This window comes from Apostichopus japonicus, chromosome 1 (genome assembly GCF_037975245.1).
Source record: "Apostichopus japonicus isolate 1M-3 chromosome 1, ASM3797524v1, whole genome shotgun sequence".
Taxonomy (NCBI): domain Eukaryota; kingdom Metazoa; phylum Echinodermata; class Holothuroidea; order Aspidochirotida; family Stichopodidae; genus Apostichopus; species Apostichopus japonicus.
The window spans coordinates 17,558,247-17,583,780 of record NC_092561.1 but is presented as its reverse complement, the minus strand read 5'-3'; the positions used below and the strand labels follow the sequence as shown (position 1 = coordinate 17,583,780).

Genomic DNA, 25,534 nt, shown 5'->3' with positions numbered 1-25,534 from the left:
ATATAAATGTATGTATGATATAAATACTAAAGGCACACTTCATAGACAAGATGATCTCCAGAAATTTCCTTTATTAGTGTCCCGGTAATTAGAGGAACAGAGGAGTTTTAATATTAAACCAATCAACACCAACTTTTAGGTAACCTAATTAATGCAAACTGTAAATGGGCATTAGTTATTAAAGCTTAAGAGAATGTGTCACTGCTTTGCTATCTGAGTAATGCAATCCCCCTCCCGCATCCCAGTCCCCCCTCCACCTTTCCAAAAAGTAACGCATAAGAAGCAACAGGTGCATGTTTTTCTATGCAAACAGTCTTTACTAGAGAATGTGTTTAAGTCCACGAAGCAACGCTGGCAAACTGACAAGTTCTCTCAGAACTTCTGGCGATGTTTTCTCAGTTAGTTCGTTGCGCTTCTCACCTGCCAGTTTCTATTCACAAATATGTTTCGAGTCAGTTCAGATGTTCACGTTACCAATTAACAACCTCTCTCGTCCTGTCCGTTCGTCTGTTAGAAAAAAAAATTGTTTTTCCTTTTGTCACTTAATACTTTTCTTCACATTTGAAAATGATCAGAAGGGACATGGAATGCCCCGGTTATGGGAATGTTACAAAACATTTACTACATCTCAAATCTTCTGGTTCTCTCCTATAACAAAACAAAGTAACAAAAACTCCTTCAAAAGCAGCAAGTAATTGTTAGGCATTGAAGCAGGGAGAACGTTTCAATTTGAATAAACATTTTGGACATTTCCATCGTCAGAAAAATGTTGGAAACATTGAAAACAAATCTCAATTCCAGAACCTTCAAAAGACGGTAACGATCCTCATTAGTTCAAAAAATTTATGTTCAGTTTGGAGGGTTTTAGGTTATTTCATTGGCAGCGTTTCATATCACTTCTGTCGTCAAATTTGCCTGTTTACTCGGAGGATGCGATTGGTGCGTCAGGCGCTCTTTCTATCGGATGAGACAAATAGTTTCGCTGTAGTTTCAGTCAAACTTGAATTACGATATTAATTTCTTCAATGGGTTGGAATAACATCGTCGAAGGGTTCTCCAAGTAAAACCGAAAGAAGGGAAAATTGACACCTTTTAAGGATTGTATAAGACCGACGACGTCTCTTCTACGTTCTTAGTTTACAAATTTTAAAGTAACCATGGTAATATCAGGTTCCCTCTATTCTTAACTCTGTGTGTCGGACTTGTGTTGGGGACAAGAAATGCCAACAATTATTTTAAACCTGTACATATTAAAAGATCTGTTTCATAGTGAAAAGTTGATGGTACAGTATCATTCATTGACTAAGTTTATTTCTTTATACTACACCGGCCGACATTTATAGCTGGCATGCAGGGTCGTCGATCGCAGTGTCAGTCGCAGGTTACAATCTAACACAATAAGAAAGCAAAAAAATGGAAAAATTAAAAGTAAGAAAAACGACACTTTATAATGGCTTGTGAAATGCAAGAACTCTGACCTGGCGCCTACACATCTGAGCCATTGATATGCCGAGGCACAGAGACGTATAACCTGCTTATTTCCTCTCAGATTTATTGCTTATGATCTTGTCTGTTTATGATGGAACTTTGTGCGGTATGAACCACCTACAGTATTTAGAGATCTTGAAACTCAAATGGAACTTGTGTATCTGATGTTCATTGTGTATGCCAACCGATATGAACCGAACAGTCCATCGTTGTTGTTGAAAATCTGATTATTGTAAAAACGCATTGGCTCTTGTTTTTGTGGCCGTCTTGCCTATATGCTTCAGGCAGGCACTAGAAATGGATTTAACAAAAATTCAATTGTGCGCCCATGCTGCCTAAAGAAAACCTAGGTCTGTTTAAAATGACAGGTTTTCTGAGTGCAAAGGAAGGGATAAGAAGAGGGCAGGTGGGGGTAGGGATAAGAGGCAGGCAGAGGTGGAAGGAACCTCTTGAATCGTTCCAGTTGTCTTTTAAAATAATTGGTGCCATGAGACTATAAAAGGGAGACACTCTTAAAACTTCTCTTTGCAGGGCCAACTTTTTAATGATAGTTTTAACCTCTGAGGCAGTAATATTTCTGTTCTAACAACTAAAATCATCTTTATTTAGAGGCCCGTCCAGCAGACTATTAATTGTTTATCAAATTCAGACTGTTTTGTAACCAAAAAACAGGTTATGATAAATTGGTATCGTCCTGTGGCATTTTGGAGATACTTTAGTATAAAACAAATTTAGTCATAAACCTACTATCCAACTGAAGAGGAGATTTATCGTCCCAAATCTGGTGTTCTGCTCATCAAGCATACACATTTCTCCTACACTGTACATATTAGTTATTATGCAACGTTTCTGTGGATCGACAATCAAAAATGAACTGTTACGTACAACCAAACTGTAAGACCTAGTTGTCCAGGACAACCAGAAAGATTGCCCTTCAAAATTTCCTACCTCCCGGCAGTGGATAAATTATCCGTTTGGGAATGGTCAACAATTTCGCCAATCCTTGTTAATCGTAGTTTATTGTTCTTTCAGAAGCTAATTAACGAGTTTTCATCCACAGCCTTCTCTCTTTGTTCTTCGTCTTCTTTTGATACAGGGTTGTTCGTCAAAGCTGGTGGTGAAGATAGCAGACACCATCAGAGAAAAAGAACAAAAGAGGCAAACGCAGATCCATCAGCAACTTTTCCAACAGTTCGTAAATACATTGGGCCCACAGTATATGGCAGTAAGTAAATTATCCCTGCTATAACAAATCATATGTAACCACGACGACCATGATGATGTTTAGGCAGGATATCTAGTAGTGAATCTAGTAGCTGCCTCCGTCCCTTTAGGTCAATGAATGTAGGTCACATTGTCACTTTAACTACTGCAGTAAAAATGAAATTCCTGCCTGTCTGGAATAACTCATAAAAGTTGGCGATAGCTTTCTCATTTCAGATAAAGAGTAATTGAAACTCCTAGCTATGTTGATTAGGTCTGGAATATACAGGGACCCATATCGTCACATTAAAATATTAAATATATATATATAAGGTCGGCACTTACTTGCGTACAGGTAATATCTCGAGAATTAACCATCCGATTCCCAGAAACCGGTTTCACAATTTCTGAACTGGCAACTAGCAAAAGCAGCATCAACCCTCTTTGGTGTTGTCGTCAGTACACTTTTCCATCTGTCATAATTAGATCAGTCTTCGTAATTACCATAGGCGTAGGAGGCGGGGGGCTGCAACCCCCCCCCAACCAAAAATGTTTGTGAAAAATTTGGGCAATAGGATGAGAATTTTTCGGGCACCTACTGAAACAAAAACAATTTGCAATATGTTTTTAAATGGTTAAACTGATATTATTATCATCATGATTATTGTAACGACTTCCCCAATAATTTTTAACCAATATGGAAGGGTAATAACATGGCAAATGATTGTATGTTATTGGCATGCGATGTAATAACCGATCCATGTCTATATGCACATTAGCATGCGAAAAAGTTTGGTTATATTTTTCGGGCAAGTCGTTACAGCCCCCCCCCCCCCCCCAAATCAAATTGGGCTCCTATGACTATCTGGTAATTACTATAACTTTCAATACTGGTCGACTGTTTAGCATGACCAGCAACAAGGAGCATATTGGGGTCATACCGTTGAACAGAGGCCTTTTGATTCGCAGACACTTCTCCAGATGATGCAGCAAGTGGGCGGACCGGTCCCCACGGCGGCTGGAGGAGGAGGCGGAGCAGGAGGAGTAGGAGGAGTGGTAGGAGGAGGAGGTGGAGGAGGAGGTGGCAATAACTCAGGAAACATGCCCAACTTAAACAATTTACAACAACAATTAAGTAAGTGATCTTGTCAATCTCATGCATAAGACAATAACTCAGGAAACATGCCCAACTTAAAACAATTTACAACAACAATTAAGTAAGTGATCTTGTCATTATCATGCATATGTAGGTCCCCCTCCCTCCCCCTCCCACACCCGAGAAAAAAACAAGCCATACATGGTTGTAAAATAGCCTGGTGAACAGAATTCTTCTATTGTTTTTTATTGATGTTTCAAACAAAGGGATCATGTGTTTCAAGGTGTAGCTTGTGAAGTGTAACTTGTGGTTTGACTTCAGCACGACCCCTGACCCCCCTTACCGTATCCTAGACCAAAAGTTGAGAGCAAATCAAGACTGGTGTCATTTTTTCCCGTACAAAGTATACTGCTACAAGTTTCCTTATAGTTGCAAATGCCGAAGAATATAAATGTTTTGTTTCCTCGGAAGCCAGGAGGAGGTCGATAAATTTTGCTATGTTGCTACCCAATGGACTCTTTAAAACCAATCTATACTGGTAATTTATACCAAAGGAAGGCCTTTAATGGTTGACTTTGAGGTGATAAAATGTCATTTAACTGGTGGGTGGCTCGCACCTCAGCCTGAACAAAAAAAAAAGAAGCTTTTACCTGACAATGCTCACGGTATAATATTTTATTATGTCTGGTCTGGCCTAGGGAGCAGTAATGATTACTGGAAGCTGTACAGTTTTCGGGACGAGGATGGAATAAAAATAAAAATGCTCTCTGGTTTCTTGTGATGTAGCCCACTAAGGGGTTAACATATATATGTCTATAGATGTGAATGGATTTTCCTGCCCACATCAGCAGTAGCCATATTTTGTTCATATTTATGTTCTATGAAAGAAAATATTTATGTTTTAGCAAGCTATGACCATAATGCACCATGCACCATTTACATATCTATTCTTTTAAAATTATATCGATCAGTTCCTACATGATTTATCCATCAAATTATTGCTATAAAAATAGATAGAATGGTCACTCTTTCCACTCTTACTTGTGTAAAATCATGCATAAGAAAGCCATATACATCGTTCATGCGTAATCTATTGCTCACAGATCTCTCTTCATCATTATTATTTCTCCCGTTGGTTTATTATTACTGCTCCGTTCAGCTGTGTGTGTACCGCCCCCCACATGTACCCCTCACATCCTTCATTGCCAAGTCCTCTTTTCACCCTCCTCTTAGATCTACAAGGGGTCAGTATGCCCCAGCTTGCCGCTTTATTGACCTTAAGCCAGCAGGTCGGTAACAACCCACAAGCAGCCAACCCTCTGGCAGCAAACCCTCTCACTCACAACCCGTCCGCCGCTGCTCTGACTGCTCAGCAGAACAACAGCATAATGGGACTCTCTGGAGGCATGGCAGGTAAACAAAAACAAAAATAAATCAATAAAAACAACCAATGTTAATGCTTGTAATCTCATGCATCTTTTGCTTAAAAGCAGCTGGTCGTGATAGTGAAACCCCAAATCTCCTGCCCAGCAAAGAAATTTTTTTTTTTTTTTTTTTTTTTAGTGTCAAAAATCATCTCAAATAGCTCAAAGACAAGACCAAAATCAGTACAGAGTATCTATGGCCATAGATCTACAAAGTGCTTCCGGATGTTAAATGTGCATGTACCTTCCTGGACAGAAGGGTGTCTTTTCTTTTTGTCATTAATTTGTAATTAGCGGTGAAATGAACTTTTCTGACGAGACGAAAATACCTCTCAGATTTCTTACGTGACATGTCAATATTTACCGTCAAAACTGCAGGCATCAACTGCAAAAGGTACAAATTTTACTTACTTTGTAAAATGACCAAGTCCACCGTTTTGTACCTTTAAAAATGAAAACACAACCAGCTGCATTTAAGCAACATTTTGAGTTCAGTGTGTGGAACCAACCCTTTAATGCTGACATCAAAAATTTTCCTTAGCTAAGAGAAGGCAAATCTTTTCCTAGATGTAGAACGAACGAAATAATCATATTGATGGTTGACATCAAAGCAAAAGAGAAACTCATTTTTTTTTTTTTTTTTTGGTGACAATTCCATATTCATTCCATTTTTTATCTGGTTTGATGCTAAAAAATAAAAGTAGTTTGCCCTTCTTAATCTGGGTTACACAACCTTGCTCACGAACTCGAAATGTTCTTTTTTTGTATGGCACATTTCTTTCTTTTCTCATCGCACTGTGTGCTCGATAGCAGCTTATCTTAACCTTGTACTTGTTAAGGATTCCTGCAGCTTTCTGGAATCCCGGGCAAGTTCTGTCACATTGAGTTTTCATTCCTAGCGGCAAGACGTGCCTCACATGTTCAAATTTTGGTCAAAATAAGTCATAGGTAACGACGGCAGTCATGACAACAGCCGGAAAATTGTGAATGGTCCAAATCAGTCCCCGAATTTACCTAGAGAGATGGGAGTTTATGATTTACAGAGAATGGGAAATGTTGCAGAGGGAGGGGGGGCGGAAAAAAATAAGAAAAAATGGTGGTTGTTTTGTTAGTTCAATATTTTCAAACAGTTTTCATTTCCTGACATGTTGGTAATATCAAAGGCATTTACAAAGTTTCAAACAATTATGCAAGGAAGTTTATAGTCAACAACATGTGAAAATTATTTCAAAAAGGAGAAAGTTAGCTTATCAGCTAATCTGCAGCATTAATTGCCTCTGGTTGATTAATTAATTAAGTTTTGTTTTAGTAGGGAGTCTTAATGTGTTTTTTGACCAGCATACTTCAGCTGAAAGTCTGGTGTATGAAATATTGTTGTACAAAATTGTGAAAAGTGTTGAAATTATTTACGAAAGGAAATGGCAGAAATATTCTTTTCCAGCAACCTGTCATTCATTGATGTCGGTTTCATTCTGGGTGTTCACTGTTTTTTTCCTGCCCCATCGCAGGAAGCCAAGTACTACATACACTATGAATTTCTGTTCTGAAAGTCTTGCGTTTTAGTAAAATTTACGAGGTGGGGTCCGTGCTAATTGTGGATAGGTCTCTGTGAAAACAACTATTAATTTCGACTGCATGTTGACCAAAAAGACTTGTGTTAATATGGTGACTGCCTATCACTACTACCTGGGGAGGGGGGAGGGGGGATTTACTTTTCGTTAGTACCTCCCTGAACCTCAGAGAAGTGTCTTCTTCCTCATATATCTTGTAAGAAATGGCTAAACAAGTTTGCTCTGAAATATCTTTGTGTCTTTCATCTGTTTCCCTCGTTTGTGAGACATATTACATAATTAATAAGTCTAAATTAAGCATGGTGTTTCTTGAACTAACTCTCTGTTTACTTATGATTTAAACGCTTTCGGTCTAATGATCATCACTAAGCACCCTCTCTGTTAATAAAGTGGTCTTTCTGTGTTGTTGTTGTTTATGTTTGTTGGTCTTGGAAATCGTGACACCATCTATGTCTAGTTGTGCTGTGCCTTAAAGTTACCATCTCTGTTAAGTATTGACACTTGGTTGTACAAGAGCACTTACCTAGTTTGCTGTAAGAAGGTCGTTCGCAGTTGTTGTTTCATTTTTGTGTTAAATTCTTGAAAGTGAAGTTATGATGGCAAGGTTATGTCTCTGCTTGGTTCCTTTTATTCAAGTTTCTTTCGGCTTTTTTGTTCTTTTCTTCTTAAATACTAAACAACTGTGTCCCTGTTTGCTCTTTATATGTTTCGTTCCTGTTTTTGTGCTCTCACTTTTTATTTCTTCTGTGTTGTCTGATGTATGCATTCATGCCTTGAACCGCTTGTACGTGACACATATAAGCACGGCATGAAAATTATTACACATTCTACAGTACATTACAGCCCTCCTTATGTACCACTCATGCATAGTCATGAAGTTATATCATTATTACAGTATACTTCACAGCCCTCCTTATGGATCAGTTATGCATATTCATGAAGTTATATCATTTTGGGATTGTAAGTGAAGACTTTGAAATTAGCATAAGAGTGACAGCTCAGTTGAAAGACATGCATATGGATTGAATTAATTAACAAATGTTGAATATTCATGAGTCACATGCCATGCATGTAGTTTGCATATATCATGGCCTAACCCCATCATATCTCTGTCAATCCGTTGCATGATTTTGACACGTTCGGTTCATATTAAATAAACAATAGGACATGCATATTCAACTTTATGCATGATGTACAACGTGAATATTCATGAAGTTACTTTGGTATGATGATGATCATATTTTGTATCTGATGGGATCTTTTTTGTCAAATTCCATTTCAAATCTTTTGTCAATTTTGTTTTTAAGAATCACCTTCATCCCTTCTCCCCAACCCCCACCCCACCCCCCACCTTAACCCTGCTAACTTTTTACAGATTCACTTTGTTTTTATTTTTATGTTTTTTTTCTGTCAAATTTTGTTTTATTTAAATTTCCCTATTATGTGTTTCTGCTGGTCAAAGGACTGAAATCGTTGTCTGTAAAGACCGCATGGAGTCATGTTCTTATGTGCATTTCCGTTCTTGTAACCTTGTTCATCTCGTCTGCTAACTTCAAATCAGCTTCAACCCCAGTAATTTACGGGAGATATCTTCTCCAGTAAACGTAGGCTTAGTCTGTAAGATTGACAGTCACAGCCTGTACAAAGTGATACCTTCAGCTGATTGGCACGAAAACGTCTTGGTCTTCTCCATCTGTAGACGAGAATTGCCACTTTGGTTGGTTTGCACTTAAATCTTTTTTTCTGTAAATGAAAACTACTCTCTGAATATCTACGGCTGTAAAAGTCCCTGAAACGAAGGTGGGAGAGAGGGGAACAAAATATCTTTTGATTTTCTGAATGTTTTTACCGAAGGTGATAAATTGTCTCCAAATCCTTTTAGGAATTTGTTCGAAACTTCTCCGCAGATATAAACGCGATGATTCACGTCGCGAGATTCCTTTTAAAATTTATCACATTTGGTGCATTCTTTCACGTACGGCGGAGCGCACGAGGAAAGGCAAAGCCGAGAATCCTTGGAAAAACTGAAAGCCAATCAAGACTTTTGGCATTGAGCTTAAAAAATAAAGCTGGGTTTGCTAATATGAGACTGATCGGAAACATTTGAAGGGCTTTACATAATTGCAAACATTTCAAATTACAGGGAGGGGTTCATACTTTCCATTCCAAACAAAAGGTGGGTTTTTTGTTTGTTGTTTTGTTATTCTAAAGAAGCAAGACAAGAACACACAATAAAAAAAATTAATATTGAGTGACTTATTGTTGAATACAGACAGATAGTTTAGCAAACTCTATAGGTTTCAGTGTACATATATGTATGTGTGTCACAGCATTTACTAAAATAAAATAAAACTGTTAGCAAACTGCTTATCCACTAGGGAGCCGTTTCGATCCTAGCAGGATCTTCTTCAGAGGCTAAATGACAAGTAACAGTAACAGAAAGGAGAGAATACAGACAGGTTAATGAGCATGGTGAACACAAAGAAAATTTGTTTATTAAATATTCTTATAACACATATATATAATTTCATCAACCTTCCATACTTTCCATAACCTAGAATTTGCTAATTTGAAGCATGGAAGGCTTTTATCACAGAAGACTGAAATTCCTGAGAAATGTTTTTTAAAGATAAGAATATCATTTTAATATTCACCCATGTATTAAACTTCAACATGGCCTATGGAAAATACCTTCTTCCATCTTTTTAAGTTCTAAGTTACTAAACTACAAAGGGAAGACATGGAAAAACAAATGAAGCATTTTAAGAAAAGAGACAAAAGTAGAATTAAATAAGATTTGTTTACGATTCTGGTCTCGTTGCACAGTCGTCAGAATAGATTCCTCGCTCTGCTCGTCTCGTTTCCCTTCACCAATCTCTCTATTCCTCGTTGCCGTTCTGTCCGCCACAATCATTGCTTGCTTTGACAACCATAAGAATTGCATCTCATGGGTTGTCACCTCGGCCGATACTCGCATATCCTCCTAGGAGAGTATTCCTTTCAAATTTATGCCACCCTTTCCGTAAGCAAAGCAAAGAAGCGAGAAAAGTGGAAATGCGTTTAGAAAGAAACAATAACTGACGGTTATTCTTAGAGAATGCTCCCTGGTGTAGACCTGGTTATAACCCTATCATGTGTATCGTTGAGGTCAGGTGACACCGAAGGTGGGGTGTATCGTTGAGTTTGTATTCAGAAGAGACAGCCATCCTCGAGAAATCTTTAATGTAGCAATTCAGCCGATTGTGTGTACAACATAACATACACATAATCTCTTGTAGGCGATAAGTTTAATTCTTTAGAAAAAGTTTTCAAACCTCCTACACAAGTATGAGTGCTTCCATTAGTTTATAATATGTGCTGTACTTGCATAGCAGATAAAATTATAAAATCTGTTTCATAAAATTAATACTTTCCAGAAATTTGTCAAATTTTCAAAAACAGTCCTGACTGTTTATAGTCTAATTGTGCCATAGCAAACAATAGCAGCTTTAAACCTAGGAAACACATTTAATACTAAACCTAGAAAACACATTTAATACTAAACCTAGAAAACACATTTAATACTAAACCTAGAAAACACATTCAATACTAAACCTACTGTAGGAAACACTTTCAATACTAAAGCTAGGAAATACATTTAACACTTTGAGGAAATTATAAATTTGTCAATCAAATATGAATGCCCAACCCCTAGGCATGCAACACTCACAATGCAGCTTAACCCAGAAAACTGTCAATTTTTTATTAAAACAAATGTATACTAGGTGGCATATAACATTTTAGCAAGTCAACATTTTCAACATCTATCATAAAGTGATGTAAATACTAAATCAATCTGTTCCTTTTACTTTCTACATCGTTAAGGTTATCAAATAAGTTTTATGAATTTGTCCGCAAAGATTGATCACAAGATCTTACAGAAGCTAAAGTTTCAGTGTACGACCTTGAGCTTTTTTCGCGAATTCGCATTATATCTGTGATTTCTTTTCTACCTCGGGGACAAAAACTGTTATCCTAACACACTGTAACATATGCAAACTGGAGCCTTTACCGTAAGTTTTGCAAAGTTCTGTGATTTTTTTTTAACCACAGAAGCTAAAGTTTCAGTGTAAAAGCATTGTGCGGTGGGGGATCATAAATCTAGAATTCCTTTTTAATTCTTTCCGTATAAAGGTAAATCAGCCTTTGACATATTAACATGCCTGATTAACAGTACTTTACTCCTAGCAAGGCTGTCGGAAGCCTGACGAAAGCAACATTTATTTCCTGAGGCGATTCCAGGAGACTCTGTTTATTACTTCTCACGGCTACACCTTCTTGATTTAAAGATTTTCAAATTGGTGATGACTAGCAATTTTTCCCCCTCAACAAAACATTTGCAAGCGTCCCACTGTTAGTGCCGGGACATACTGTAACCTGCACACACCTAAGTCTAGCATTCCAAGCGGTTTTTATTTTATTGTTTTTTATTCTCCTTTATTATTATTTTTTTTGGCTTTGCAAACCAAAATGATATATATCTAGGCAATGCAGGTTCTGTACCTGATTGCTCACCATGCTTAAAATGAATTACAAGGAGTTGCTCTCCAAGTGAGAGAGGCCGGCAGGAGGCTCTGTGACATTCCGAGCATGCTAGAGGGGTTACATGAATACATAGTTTGAATGACTGCATCGGAATGGTGGCAACATTACTGAACTATAATCGAAAACACAGAGTAAATAGCAACATGGTTGGTCTACATAGTAATGCCCTAAAAAGCAGTTCGTGCTGATGTTTGATAGTGTGTAACGTTCGTCGCGCGGTTAGGAATGGTCGAAGTGTCGATGAAGAACTACACCATATTGCTGATGGCATCACCATTTCATGAGCTAACGATTGCTTTTGATGATATGTAAATTGGTCTAACGTTGCACGGTCTAGTACTCTAGTCTAATATAGCTGAATTTGTTGTTTGAATGTCATCAAATTGCTCAAATATTGAAATAAGGGATCTTTGCCAAGTTGAACATATAAATATATATATATATATATATATATATATATGCTTTCATGTACTGCTTTTTTCTAATAGATCATTTGTAAACACAACTGCATTAAAGTTACAAATTTGTGTTTAGACATTTAAGTTGACCCAAAACTTACCTCAGTCAAATTCTGAACTTGCAGTGACATGTGTAGCACTCACACAAGTAACTATATTAATCAATTCATACTGTAAGTACATACTTCATTTTGCATCTCCTTCTCACTTACCCCCCCCACCCTCCCCCACCTTCTCCCCTCTCCCACTTCCCCCTTCTGCCCCTTTCCCAAAACTAGCATATTTTTGTCAGTTCAGTGTTTCATTAACTTGCTAGTCTCAAACACCATTGTATTCATATTTCTCTATTTCTAAAATTCTGTTTCTTCTCCATAAATTTCTTCCATCTGCCGTGCAATAAAGGAATTATTAATTTACAAAAAAAAGTTGATCCAAAACTTCATCGTTTTCGCCAGCTAAGACTCATCAAAGTGTCGTCGTCAAATGCTTTTCTGCGAGTCATTTTTTATCATTTTTTTGTTTTGTTTTTTGAGCTGTCCATATCTCTCTCTCTCTTTCTTCTAACTGCATGCAGTTCCTCAAGGCAGGACATTGCTACCTGGCAAGTATTTCTGTACTGTACTATGTAGCTCTCTATATATGGTAGTCAGTTTTTGTCTATGACCAGCTTAGCAAATATCTCTCCCTCACCCCTCTGATCGGTTTTTAGAGTTTGGTCATCATTATGTCCACCGTTTGTCTCTGCAGTTCATAGTTTTACTCAAAAGAGTGTTTAAAATATCCATAGTGTTATTGTTTGCCCTTTGTTATATTTCTTTTGATATCTTTGTATCCTATTGTTTGCTTGTAGTGATTTATCTCATTGTCTGCTGATGTTGTGTTTTTGACAATGGTCTATTGTCTCTTTTCTATTGTTTTTCTCTATTGTTTTCTCTATTGATTCTCAATGCACTGACAACAGTTTTCTTTACAATTCTTTACAATTAAAATTCTTCACACTTTAATTTTGGGATATGAGAGAACTCATTCTTGACTCAAGTTTGCTAACTTCAACCTAAACATTTGAAAATCTCCCTATATAGAATCGTACTGTCTTTGATCACAATTCTACTATCAAGCAGTACGTAGAAAGCCTCTATTGAGCCTCCAGCTTGTTGATTGTACCAGTGATGTTAATGTTAGTGACAGTTTCTTCCATCATACCACACCCGCCTCTCACTACATCTTAACAGTTGTTAAGCATGCCATGGTCCAAATTCCACCTGTAAAAATATCTCAGTCCAGCATGGAAAAAACGAAGTTAGTGCCAAAGTCTTGCACTCCTTTGGTTTCCTGCCCCCCCCCCCCCCCATTCATGGAGACACATTGCCAAATTGTAGGTATAGGGAGGTGACTTTGGTTCTCTTTGGCCCTAGATCTGCACCAATAAATTTTCTCCCTGACCCTCCTAGGAGGTTAAATGGATTCTACAAAAATATGGCCAAGAAGTAGCAAACCATTCGCAATGAAGAAAAAGACATTTCAGCAAATTGCAAAATGTTCCGCTTTATACAGTATCAGTATTTCAGGCTTACTCGCACACATAAAGGGTACTATATTACTCAAGCTGCACAGGAGAATTTGCATATTTTCCATTGCAACTTTTTATCCGGAATCAACTGTTTTCAACGTCTTATGTCGGCCTCACCCTGTTATGACATTCTTGAAGATTTGTGTCTGCTCGATTACATGTCGTCTTGTCGTCTTGCAAACCTGTCCATGCGTCCGTCTAGAGTCATTTATCCCGAAGTACGCAGATCTGCTCTCTACAGCAGCAGCACTACTTAGAAGTTTGCCGTTCTCTCCTAATTTCCACGACGACCTTGTAATCGTGAATTATTCGTATCCGGTGGATTAGCATCTCTTCAACTCGCTGCTTCTCTTTATGCTGGACGTGTCTACCATACGTGATTAATAGCATCCTTGATATCTCCAAAAAGAAAAAAGGAATAAAAGAAGTTTGAATATTTTAGCTTCTCAATCTAACGTCGACACTTTTGTAGCATTATATTCTCTCCATATCTCATCACGTGAAAAAAAACTGTGGTAAGGTTGTAACGGCGTCGCCGTAGGCTAAATGTGGGGCAATCGTAGTCGAATCGGGAAGTTTGGAAAAGGTCTACCTACATGAACAACGGGGTTAGATATTGCGTCGTTTTGTAAAATCCAAGATTTTGCTGATTAAAAACTTGCACGCAGATTGGGATTTTCAAGTTCGGGAAAGACATTTAGCCGAGCGCTAACTAATCAAAGAAATTAGTGTGTGGAGAACTGATGTTTGCAATTGTTATCACACTGTTTTTGTGTCTTTTTTGGGGGGTTTCGGTATTTTGGTATAGTGTGTTTTTTCGTTTTCATGAAGTCAGTTAAGCACGTCCCCATGGTACGATTTCTGTAATTAGTAATTCACTGAATGAAGTAGCATGTCAGCTGTCAGCAGGGGTAGACCAATATTGAACTTTTGGAAACGGAATCCTCAAAGGATAAACCAAAACAATAGAAAGCGGCGATATTGTTTTGACTTTGTTTGACATTTTTTTGTTTGTTTGTTGAGACAACCAATTTTATTTCTTTATATATATATCTGTCTCCCCTCATCCCAACCCTTTTGTAAAGTTCTTTTTTTTTTTGCCCTTTTGGTCTCTTTTGCCTGTGTCTTTTTCTTTATTGTTAATTATCTGAACTTGAGCAATTTGAAACAATAATGCTTGAAGCTACGCTGGTGTTTTGTTTTCCAAATAGTTAGCAGGACATGCTACATATTGGTTCTATTTTTATTTTTTCATTTTTTTACTATTTTTTTATAGTTTGAACAAGATATGACTTTACTTCATGATGGCTTTGGCTATTAATGTATTTGGCTGTAGAGTTTATAAGTAAATGTAAAAACTGTCAAATTATAATTGGAATGTCCATTTGCGTGAAATATGCCTATATATAGAAGATTGGCAAGGGGGAAAATGTAGAAATACTCTCACCTTTGAGGCTGCTGTACACATTTTACCCTGCTCTTGTATTGGTGTGGATGTAGTTAATGTTGTTTTCAACTAGCCTTCGTTCATGATGTGTTAATTTTGCCAGGTTAAAGGGTGTGAAGACTCGCGCACAAAGAAACGTCTCATGCCGGTAATTTGACCTAGTTTCGAATGAGGTGTAACAGAAGTGTTAGACACTACCATCGATCCCAGAAAATACACACACAGCTTGCTACCGTCAGTAATTAAACACTAGTGTACAGTCAGTACATACAGCTACGGTCAATACCCACAACACAGTGTACATAGCAGCGTGGACATCTCAAGTCTAGATAAAAGATAACAAGGTATCATGTTTCATTACTGTCTGCATTTTGTAGCGACAAGAAGAAAACGTCATTTGCAAGCAACGGAATGTTAACTTTCAATGCCTTTAATAGTGAAATTATTGTACATTTGGCCGGTCTGTCTGTCTATATGTCCTGTCCTTATAAATTACCAGTAGAGGAAGTTTGGTGGAAAAAAAACATGTCCTATATCTGTATCCGGATCGTTATGGATTATATGAGATTTCTGACGATAGTCGAAGAGATCTATTCAGGATGGAGGACCTAGAAGAGAGTATTTTTGTTGGTTTAATATCGTTGTTACAGGGAGAGGCTGCACCCAGCTGGTGTTGCTAAGAGGCTGGCACCCAGCTGGTGTTACTGCATATATATACAGTACTTCACAGTAATTTCAAGGTCTGGTTAGTCTATGGTTTATAATGTCATCATTAACCAGGCATGAGCTTTTTCTTCGAATTCGAGGAATATCTGTGATTTCTTTTCTACGGGGACAAAAACTATTATCCTAACGCACTGTAGCATACCCAAACTGGAGCCTATACCGCATGATTAACATGTGACATTTCCTTTTGTCTTCAGTTGACCTGTCAATCTTGCCTTCTGACCTCATTCTATATCCACATCTACATCTATATATTTACATGCATGCATATATTCAATGAATATACACACCTGGGTACATTTACATATAGATCTAGATATAATTAATATTATACACCTTCATACATTCATATAATATTTTTGACAATATATTTGACAAAAAATATGAACTTCATTCATATAATTAATGTTATACACCTTCATACATACATACATGCAAACATATATACATACATACATGTATATACATACATAACACAAAAACACAGAAATGATCAGAACTGCACATATATAATATTACATGAATATCTGCATGCATACAATATGTATCCAGGCAGGTATGTGGATGAGGGGGGTGGGGGGGGGGAGGTTGGATGTACAACTCCTTTTTCAACTTTTCACATGTCAGAATTAGTAAGATGTTGCATTTAGACCTAATTATAGACTTAATTTAACATCTAAATATGCCTCAGAATACACCATTTTGTTTAGGGAGGAGTAAACCCCTCCCTCCCCCCCCCCCTCCCACTCACACACATAGGAGTGTGCTTGGAAATGGGATGGTCAAACTAGCTACCTCATTTAAGTAGCTCTTTTTCCCTTGTTTAAAATTGGTTAAGCATGACTTGATGTTTAAGATATAGAACCCATTTTATTAATGTTGCCAAACTTAAGGAAAGAAATGTAATGAAATACCTGTCCCTTTATTTTAACAAATCAGTGATATTTGACTCGTGTTCTGTCATGGTTGTCTTTCTCGTTTCTATATAGTTTTGTCCAGAATAAGCTTGTCGGCCTGTTTTGTGTCGTACAAAATTTGTGAATCTCACTTCAGTGTATTTGTTTGCATTATCAATCACTATATTAAATCTGGTTATAACCTTCGCTTGGTTTATAAATACCAGTAAAAACAATGAGGATTTCCAAGTATATCACATTATCTACGTAGTAACCAAAGCTGTCTTCCGTATTGGTTACTTCATTGATCACATGCTAACCGGAAGATCGCCCTCTTTTTCCGGGTATAAATCAAGCGAGGACTAACCAGGTTGAACTTGTAGTGTATAGTTGAGAACTTAAAATATATGTGGGATAGAGGGCAGCACACATGAGTCTTTTCCTGGACCCCCTGCTGGGCTCCCTTTGGCATCCTCCCTTTACTTCCAGCCAACCCCCCTGCCCTCATATTTATGTCTCTCATTAGTGCTGCAGATTGCCCTAACCTACATACCAAAGAACATCTGCACTGTTAAATAATGAAATCTTATGTACCCTAACACACAACCTATATGGAATATTGTAGCTTAGGCTATCCAACTCCTCTTACACAACTTACTAGAAATCCATGCATGTCAGTTCCCATGACACTCTGTCTTAGTCTCCAACAGTCAATATGTATTGTGATTGTTGTTTTTGTTTCTTAAGGTTCACTTCCAAGAGATACTTTAAATTATGTCTAATTTCATGCCTGTAGCCTGAGAACCATTTATAACTATGTCCTAACCTGTTGCTATACATGTACTGTACAGATATGTTTCTCTCCTCACACTCATACTGTATATATTTTCAGTGATATTTGTCTGCTTGATATCCCCGTGCCCCGACTGGAAGCAACTGTTTGTTTCTAACCAAAGAATGATTTTGGATGTTTTCCACCCCGTTTCTTGTGTGACTCACATTTGATTAATTCTTTTACTCTATTCCATGATTCTGAAAGTTTGTACTCATGTTTCTCCTTGTACTGTACTCAGTCTGTGTGCACACTGTTAATTCTATTCTACCTGATGTGTGTGTTAGTACATAGTTACACTGATTTTTCTTGTCATAAAGTGCTACGGTGCATATAACATATGTTGCTAACATATATTTCTGACAGGGTTCGTGATATGGGGGGTGGGGGGGGGTGGAGGCTTCAAGAATGCTAGTGTTCCTTCTGAGGCCTTAATAGATACTGTAAGGATGCCCAATATGCCTCAGAAAAGATATATCTTGGTGGGGAGGGAGAGCTGTGGGGGTGTGTGGGGGGTGGTTGGATGGGTACCAACAGAGAATACTGAGGCCAAAATGAAGTAGTATGTCTTATTAAGATTAAAAGGGAAACAGTTGATGACAATACTGATGAGAAACATTGGATTTTGAGTAGAGAAATACTCTGTATACAATTGATATCTTGACCCGCTTTGACTGTATACATGTCACATTGATAGCTCATCAAATTGAAGTCCACGTCCATCCCTGTGGTACCCGTATAGGGTAAGCCTTGCCTTTATCTGTCACAATGGGATGATATGGGGGCATATTTTACAATAATATCCTTACAAGTGTGACTATGTCCACATCTGTCTCAACGATACCCATGAGATAAATGTGACAATGTCTCTCACAATTTGTAATCCTTCGTACATGTGTGCATCTGTCTGCGCAGCAGCTGTGGCTAATATCTCTGGAATCAGTGTGACTATGTCCCCACCCCATCTGTCACAGTTGTATCCTATCAAACTGTGTTGAATACGTCCACATCTGTCACAATGATACCCATGCGATAAGTGTGACAATACCCCCCCCCCCATCTCTCACATTTTGTTCTTACATGTGTGCATCCATCTGCATCTGTGGCTAATATCTCTGGAATCAGTGTGACTATGTCCCCACCCCATCTGTCACAGTTGTATCCTATCAAACTGTCACCTAATGATATTTCAAGCTGTCCTCTGTCACTCTGTCTATGTTCATGTCTCCGTCCATGTCATTTGTAGGTGTCTCCAGTACGTCCATGTCTGCCACCACCAGTAGTAACCCCTCAGGCATCAACGCAGCAGCGGCTGCAGCCGCAGCCGCGGCCGCAGCATCGGCCCTGGGGCTCACGGGCGGCCAGGGCTCAGCATTGGCCTCCGGGAACAGCCTGGGTGCGGCCCTGGGGCTCACAGGCGGCCAGAGCACGTCACTGGCCTCTGGTTTCTCTGGATTTCAGCAGCCGCAGCAGCAGCTCGGTGGCAGCAACAGCCAGAGCAACGACAGTAGCAACTTTGCAAGTGGGAACAGTTCATTCACCAACGGTGGCAGCAGTGGGACGGCAAATAGTCTTCAGTCCAGTCCGGGCAGTGTCAACAGTGGGTTTGCCAATGGTTTCCAAGGCAACAACAGAGGGAGCTTTACCAGTCCAGGAGGACTGTTTGGCGCTAATTTGACAGGTTGATATACTTCCTCCTTTCTTTTGCAAACAAAAATTCCTTTCATTTTTCTTCCGTTTTTTTTCCATTTTTTTTTTTCTTAAGTCATCCTTCACTCGTTTTTGTCTCACCACTATTTGACATATAATGTAAAGGGAAAATAGGATGCAAGTTTGAAATGGATGACCTGCTAGAAATAGTTCACATAGTCTTCGTAATAATCATTAATTTTGTTACCAAATTTGATTCTCGACGAATCAGAACGTCTCTTTAGATGTAACCTTGAGACAGACAGATGTCCTGTACTGTGGAAAAAAAAATCGGCAATCTTTTGGATGGTACCTACATAAACTGGGTGGGAAGAAATTGACCCTTCAAGAATTTTTTTAAAAAAAACATTGTCAATTTTGGGGGTATTTTTTTCATGTTTTTATATCTTTTATATCTGCTTACTTTTGGTTGATACATACTTACTTTTATTCCTTCTCCCTTTTGGTATTATTTTAGCCTTTTTTCCTTTGATTTTATGACTTGTACATTTCTCATCCTTTGTGTTATTTTACCAGTCCTCCATTTTTGGCAGTACAAAGGGGATTATGTCCTCATGTCCACGGTGGCAGGCATTGTTGTCCCATGTTTCCATCCAATTTGTGGAACTTCTGTTTTTGTTTACATCTGTTATTTCTCTGTCTGTCCGGTAATGGTTATCTTGTTACTAACATTTTATGTTTGATTTTGCATTTTGTATTTCAAAAGTCGTGAATTATGCTGCCAAACCACGCCCATTGTTTTCTTGTTTTTTTCTGTTCTGTTTTTGTTTTGTTTTGTTTTGTTCTTTTGTTTTGTTTGTTAGTCATTGTTATCAGTACATGTCCTTCCTTTCTTGTTTGGAATAACTTCTTTTGTTTAATTCCATAACATTGCCATCATTTGTGTTTGCCATATGATGATAATAGTTTTCAGTTTTACGACTGTGAGATATTTCTCTAGAATTTATCACTTTCATGATAATTTCCGCTGAATTTTCAGAATAATGTTTTATGATATTTTTTATTTTTCATTGTTCCCTTTCTTTTCTTATTTTTATTGCAAGATTGATTTCAGACTTCTATTTTTCATTATGACTGGATGTTATATATCTACATGAATTAGAAAAGTTACAAATTGAAAGCAATACATCCCTTCTCCCCCCCCTTCCCCCCACATACCCCCTTCACATTTAGATCTCCCAACCACCCAGCAAAATTACCAAATTGGTCAAGTCCAAAAGCAGGGGTTGGATTCATCAGGATAGAGATTCCTCTTCATATTGCAATGTGTACATATAACAGGGAATAGGGTAAGCATAGCCTCCCCACTTATACCCCACCCCACCCACCCTCATTGCATCCTATCAATTTTTGAAATTTCAACTTATATTGCATCCTATGTAATAGGTTTTATTTTACAAAATTGTTGAATGGATTTTCTCTGAAAGGCACCTCCCGGTACAGTGCCCCCTACCCTCTCACACCCCCCTACCCCCTCCCACCCCTCTTCTTCTTCTGCCAGCAAAATTTACAGTAACCAGACAAAAACTTGTTAATCCTTGTTTTAAGGTCTTGCAAATCCGACTTTAAGATTTCTGACTTCTGGTTACTACCATAAAATAGTGCAAAAAACTGCTATGCCTATATTGTATCAATTGAGCCATGTTTGCAGGACGTTCTCGTATGTGCTGTATTATACCTCACATATTCCTTTACTAGACTCCTGTATTATACCTGTATATTCCTGTATTATACCTGACAGGTATATATTCCTTAGCGCTGAGGCAGACAGTTATAAATTCAACAGTTTCATTTTAATCTCGCACGGAGGACTAACGTCTGCAAATGTAGACACTTATCGGTCGACTTGGTTACTCTTGTTTACAATTAGGTTGAAATGTTAATACAAAATTCTCTTTTTATACATGCAAATCTAATTTTTTTTTTTTTAAGGGAATTCAGAGTAAAAGGTAAAATTCATCAGAAACAAAAAGATTAAATATGTAATGAATAGACACTCCTGCGTATCCATGGCAACCGCTATTCAAGTTAATTTGCAGGTTTTGATGCGTCTGTGACACGATGATAATTATCGAACACTCTAGCTCGGAGAAAGGAAAAAGGCTGCAAACTTGTTTTCGGTCGGGAGGTGTCTTCCTTAGGGTTGAAGCTAATTTTTTCGCTCTCAAACCTGGTCTTGTACTTGTAATTATAAAGAGTCTCGTTAGAAACTAGTCGTTCTTTAATCCCCTTGTATCAATAATTATGTTTTAGACCTTGCCGCTAACTCAGTCTCAACAGCTTAACAGAACAGAGTCTGTTAATCTGCCTAACAGCCTCATATCTGTGGACCCTCTCCTCAATTCTGTCTTGCTTGTTTGAATATCACACCGGCGAGCTCATCTCAGCTTCCTGTCATATTCTTTACAACCGACATCGCAAAGTACGGTAAATTTTTCGCAACCTTGAATCTGAAATTACATTTTGTCAGATTTTTTTTTATCTCTGCCGTTTTTTCTCTTGCATCGGTGAAAATTGTTGACATATTCAACAATTTTCTTGACTGGAGGCGTTAAGAGATTTATGTTTTTACTCTCTCGGCTGGCACTTACTTCTATCGCCTGGAAATAAGTCGAGGTTGCCCAGACGTGCAGAAACAACAAAACCGTGTCCTATCCGTGGGTATTCCTGGAGAATTTTTGTAGCAAAAGCTGTTTTTCTCGCCAGTGGGCTGCAGGTTTACTCTTTGCCTAAACGTTATTTTTAACCAAAAGTTTCTTTCTTGCAGTCGATATAAAACTCAAATTAGTCTCCTGCATGAAAAGGTGTTCCTCCCGGCTCTGCTGTTAGAAATGTTGGCTTAAGATTTGTTTGGTCACGGTTGTGTTTTAGTCTTCGATAGTTAGTCGTCGAATAAATCGGTAGAATGATGATGATAAAATACAGATGATTGGAAAGAAAGCTTAAAATAGTCAGACCACATCCAAAGTAGGAAGTCTAAAGTTTTTTTGTTTTTTTTTCTTTCACTTAGTTTGTCATTTTTAGTGTCCTTTAAAAGAATTTTTCCAACTCATTTTAATACGATTGACGGGTTTTGCTGAGTAGAATCCTGCAACCGATACCGGTATGTGAGTTTCGTCTGCATTTTGCCATCAATTCAGGGCAATTCATAGTGGATGGTTAAATATATGTAAGGTATATATATTTGTACTGTGTGTATTAACCCCTCAAAGATCCATAAATTTATCTGGGCCAATCATTATCAGGAAAGCCCCAAAATATGAATATGTATGTTTTTCAATGAATAATCCCTAAAATTGAGTTAGCTGCGCTCAGAAGCACTTCCCCCTGTAGATGGTATCAGTTACTGAGACTGTTCTCAAACTGTGAGTCATGAATTCGAAAATTAGCCTGGAGTCGTTGGAAAAATATTCATGTGGTGTTGCAGGATTTTTGATCAGATTGTCAAAAATTCAGAAAATATACAGTTTACAGAGCTTGACGACGAAGATCGACAAGGGTATTTTTAACATACTCATAGTTTAAGCAGCTTCTCATGCATGCTGAACAATCTATTCAAATGAGTGCTGGTGGGTGGGGGTGGGTGTGATTGTGGGAGTCAGGGTCATGGCTCAGTCCTCATGGAAACTAGGTCCTGGGTCATGGTCATAAACGTTTAAGGAGAACAGAGTTACGTTTTCATAATTTGAGTTTCTTTTAATTCAAAGATCATATCTCCTCATGCATTCAATGTGAGCAGAGTAAATCTTGAATAAATCTAGTTAGTCGGGCCCTGTATTATCAATATCTCTCTCATTCCCACATACTTATTCAGGCAAGGTATACATATCCTCTCCCCCCTTCCCCCCTCCCGCAAAACTTGGACAATGAAGTCTGTGTGGTGGTGGAAGTAATATGTATGTATTATCAAAGTACAATACCCATCACAGTGTCCTTTTGAAATTCAAAACCTTGCCGAGTATGTCCGTAAAGTGATTGGTAAATCTCTACGAAAGTGCAATAACATTTCCCCCTTTTTTTTACTTTTTCATATCCTGTCATATAATTTGGTTTATCCATCTTGGAAAACGTGGTTGCGATGTTATTGGTTAGGTTTCCGGGTAACTTATTGCAAAATATTATCTGAAAAGATAAGCAAATACATTTGACAATGAGAATCATCTGAATTGAGAATGGTACTAATAGAACTTTAGAAGACAGGATTTTCTGAATAAAAGCATTTTTTAATTTTTTTATCAAAATCTTTTGATGGTTTCCTTTTGCAGACAGCTAGCTCACAGTCAAGGTCCATGAAATGTGTTACCATGGCAATGCAGATATTGCGCTATTGATAACAGACAGTAATTGGAGATTACATTGATTGGTTAAAAGGGAAAGCTGTCGCCATAGTAACATTAGGAGCTGAAGTGGATTTCAGGTGGCAAGATATTTGAATGAACAAATACATTTGCAGAGTGTGTAGCAAAGTACCAAATTGCATCAATTCTTACTTCTTGAAAAACTTTGATTTTTCTTGTCAGTATCTTCAAGGACAACTGGCAATTGCACCACTCTCACTGCAAAGTTCAGAAAATTTATATAGTTTCATTTTATTGCCTAGAAAAAGTCCATAAAGGAAAACCATTGGATGGTTTGTGTCATCATTGCCGTACTCACGAAATAAACCAAGTTCAGTTTCTGCATCAAAGCAAAAAAAATAAAGAAAATGGGGCCAAGGTTCATAACACTTGCTTCTCTGTGATGTCTCGATAAGTCATTACCAGTAGAATTCCGTCTCAACAGTAATGTTCAGGGAGATTCTTCTTTGTAACAATCAACCAAAATGAATGTCTTTTATTTGTAATTCTGTATTTATTAAATTTATAAAGCATTAATTAATAAAAAACCGATATCTAATAGCTTCGTTTTCACCAATGTCTACGATATTGCTGTCTGGAATAGAAAAACAAAACCCCAAACCCCAAAAAACAGATCTGCCATATGTGACAGGATCGAGGTGTTGGTGTGATATTACCAGCAAAGTTTAAAAATCCTCTCGATTTCAATAAAGTGACCCGAGTCCATTCTTGGCCACCAGCAACTACAGTCGATGATAGAAATGAAAGAGTAAAAAAGATTTTTATAACTTTACATATATACAAGCTGTCTTCAACTCAGAGCAAGGGTTTAAACATGCGGTCGTACATTCCCAGCAGGTTTATACAAGAAACCCTAAACCTGCGAATTAATATCAATAATATCTCAATCAATCAACTTTAGACATCCTATTAGGTCCTGTTTTTAACTTCAATTAATTTTATAGGTTTTTTTATTTGTTTAGTAAATTATAAAAGTTTAGGAACTGTGGTATGGGGTGCATCCCCTCTCCCCCACCCCTCCCCCACCCTTCCCCACCCCCTCCCCCATCTCTCTCTCCGACTATTTCAGAGTAATTCCTCTCCTGCCATGTATCGTGTGCTTGAAAGTTACTATGAGAGAATAAGAAATAGCTGAAAATGCTGCATCACAGGAGGAGGGAAGAGGATAGGAGGGAGGGGAGGAAGGAGAGATGGGGTGAAAATATATCGATGGCTCTCCGAGTTTGATCAATTGTCTTGTTACTTTTGCTAGTATTTGGGAGATTTTGATAAAAACTTGCTGAACTGATGCATTCGAGGCTTGCTCTTTAGGTAAATCCATTTGATTGTGACAATTTTTCTCTCCCTGGTAGCATACTCCTTTAAATCGATATTAACGAGCAGTTGAAAATTAAGATGTGTAACTTGAATAATCTGGTAAGGGAAAGCTTAAATGGAACCGCTTCTGATTTATATTTGACTTGGCAAAATATATGAATTTTTTTTTCCTTAAACAAATGTTGATGTCAGATACAGCCCGAGTGCATATCGTGATGCGTTCACAGTAAATATCCATTCACTGTTTCATGGAGAGCCGTCTAAACGAATTGAAAATCCAAAAAAGGAAAATAATAGTACTTGCCTTAAACAGTACTGATCAGTGCTGGCATAAATGATGCTCTAGTCGCTACTAGCAGAGTTCATGTCACTTGGGATATATATGACTGATGGAGCCATCTTGCTTTTATTTATAGTACCGGTGATTAAACTTTTCCCTCTTGCCTTCGCGGGACAAGTCTCTATTTATTCAGGTTTTTTGAAAATCAACAAAGCAAGCTAACATAAATTTTCAGAAATCCAATTAGTGACTGGGAGCGCTATTTATGTCCACAGTCATGTTTGCAAGAAACATATCCACGGGGAGCGCGGATGAGCATTCATCTCTCTTCCTTTCCGATCAATTTAGATTTTCCGCGTATATCGTACGATGATAAAAAATTAAAAAAAGGTCTTCCAAAGGGAAAGAAATGTTGAAAGAAATTTATTTCATTTTTTTTTTTTTCTCTCTTTGCACTTTACATTTTGATGCTGGGCAAAACTTTGCCTACATGATGATAAAGTCAAATCCTACTTAGCTGAATTTTTTAGGCTTCTCATTTTTGGAGGAATTCAGAGCACAGTAATTAGGATAT

The 25,534-nt window shown here is 37.8% G+C and overlaps 1 protein-coding gene across 16 annotated transcripts in view; it reads left to right on the top strand.

Moving 5' to 3' along the window:
- LOC139969451 (CUGBP Elav-like family member 1) overlaps nucleotides 1–25,534 on the top strand; it is a 195,688-nt gene that overhangs the window by 131,751 nt on the left and 38,403 nt on the right. For 5 of the 16 annotated variants that reach the window (XM_071974462.1, XM_071974471.1, XM_071974538.1 and 2 more), the window contains 5 exons: nucleotides 2,585–2,713; nucleotides 3,598–3,826; nucleotides 5,021–5,200; nucleotides 12,399–12,425; nucleotides 18,542–18,976. In XM_071974462.1, the coding sequence (XP_071830563.1) occupies nucleotides 2,585–2,713; nucleotides 3,598–3,826; nucleotides 5,021–5,200; nucleotides 12,399–12,425; nucleotides 18,542–18,976 (1,000 nt within the window). The remainder of the gene's footprint in view (nucleotides 1–2,584; nucleotides 2,714–3,597; nucleotides 3,827–5,020; nucleotides 5,201–12,398; nucleotides 12,426–18,541; nucleotides 18,977–25,534) is intronic. The other 11 variants (XM_071974497.1, XM_071974504.1, XM_071974529.1 and 8 more) reach the window with 7 other exon arrangements.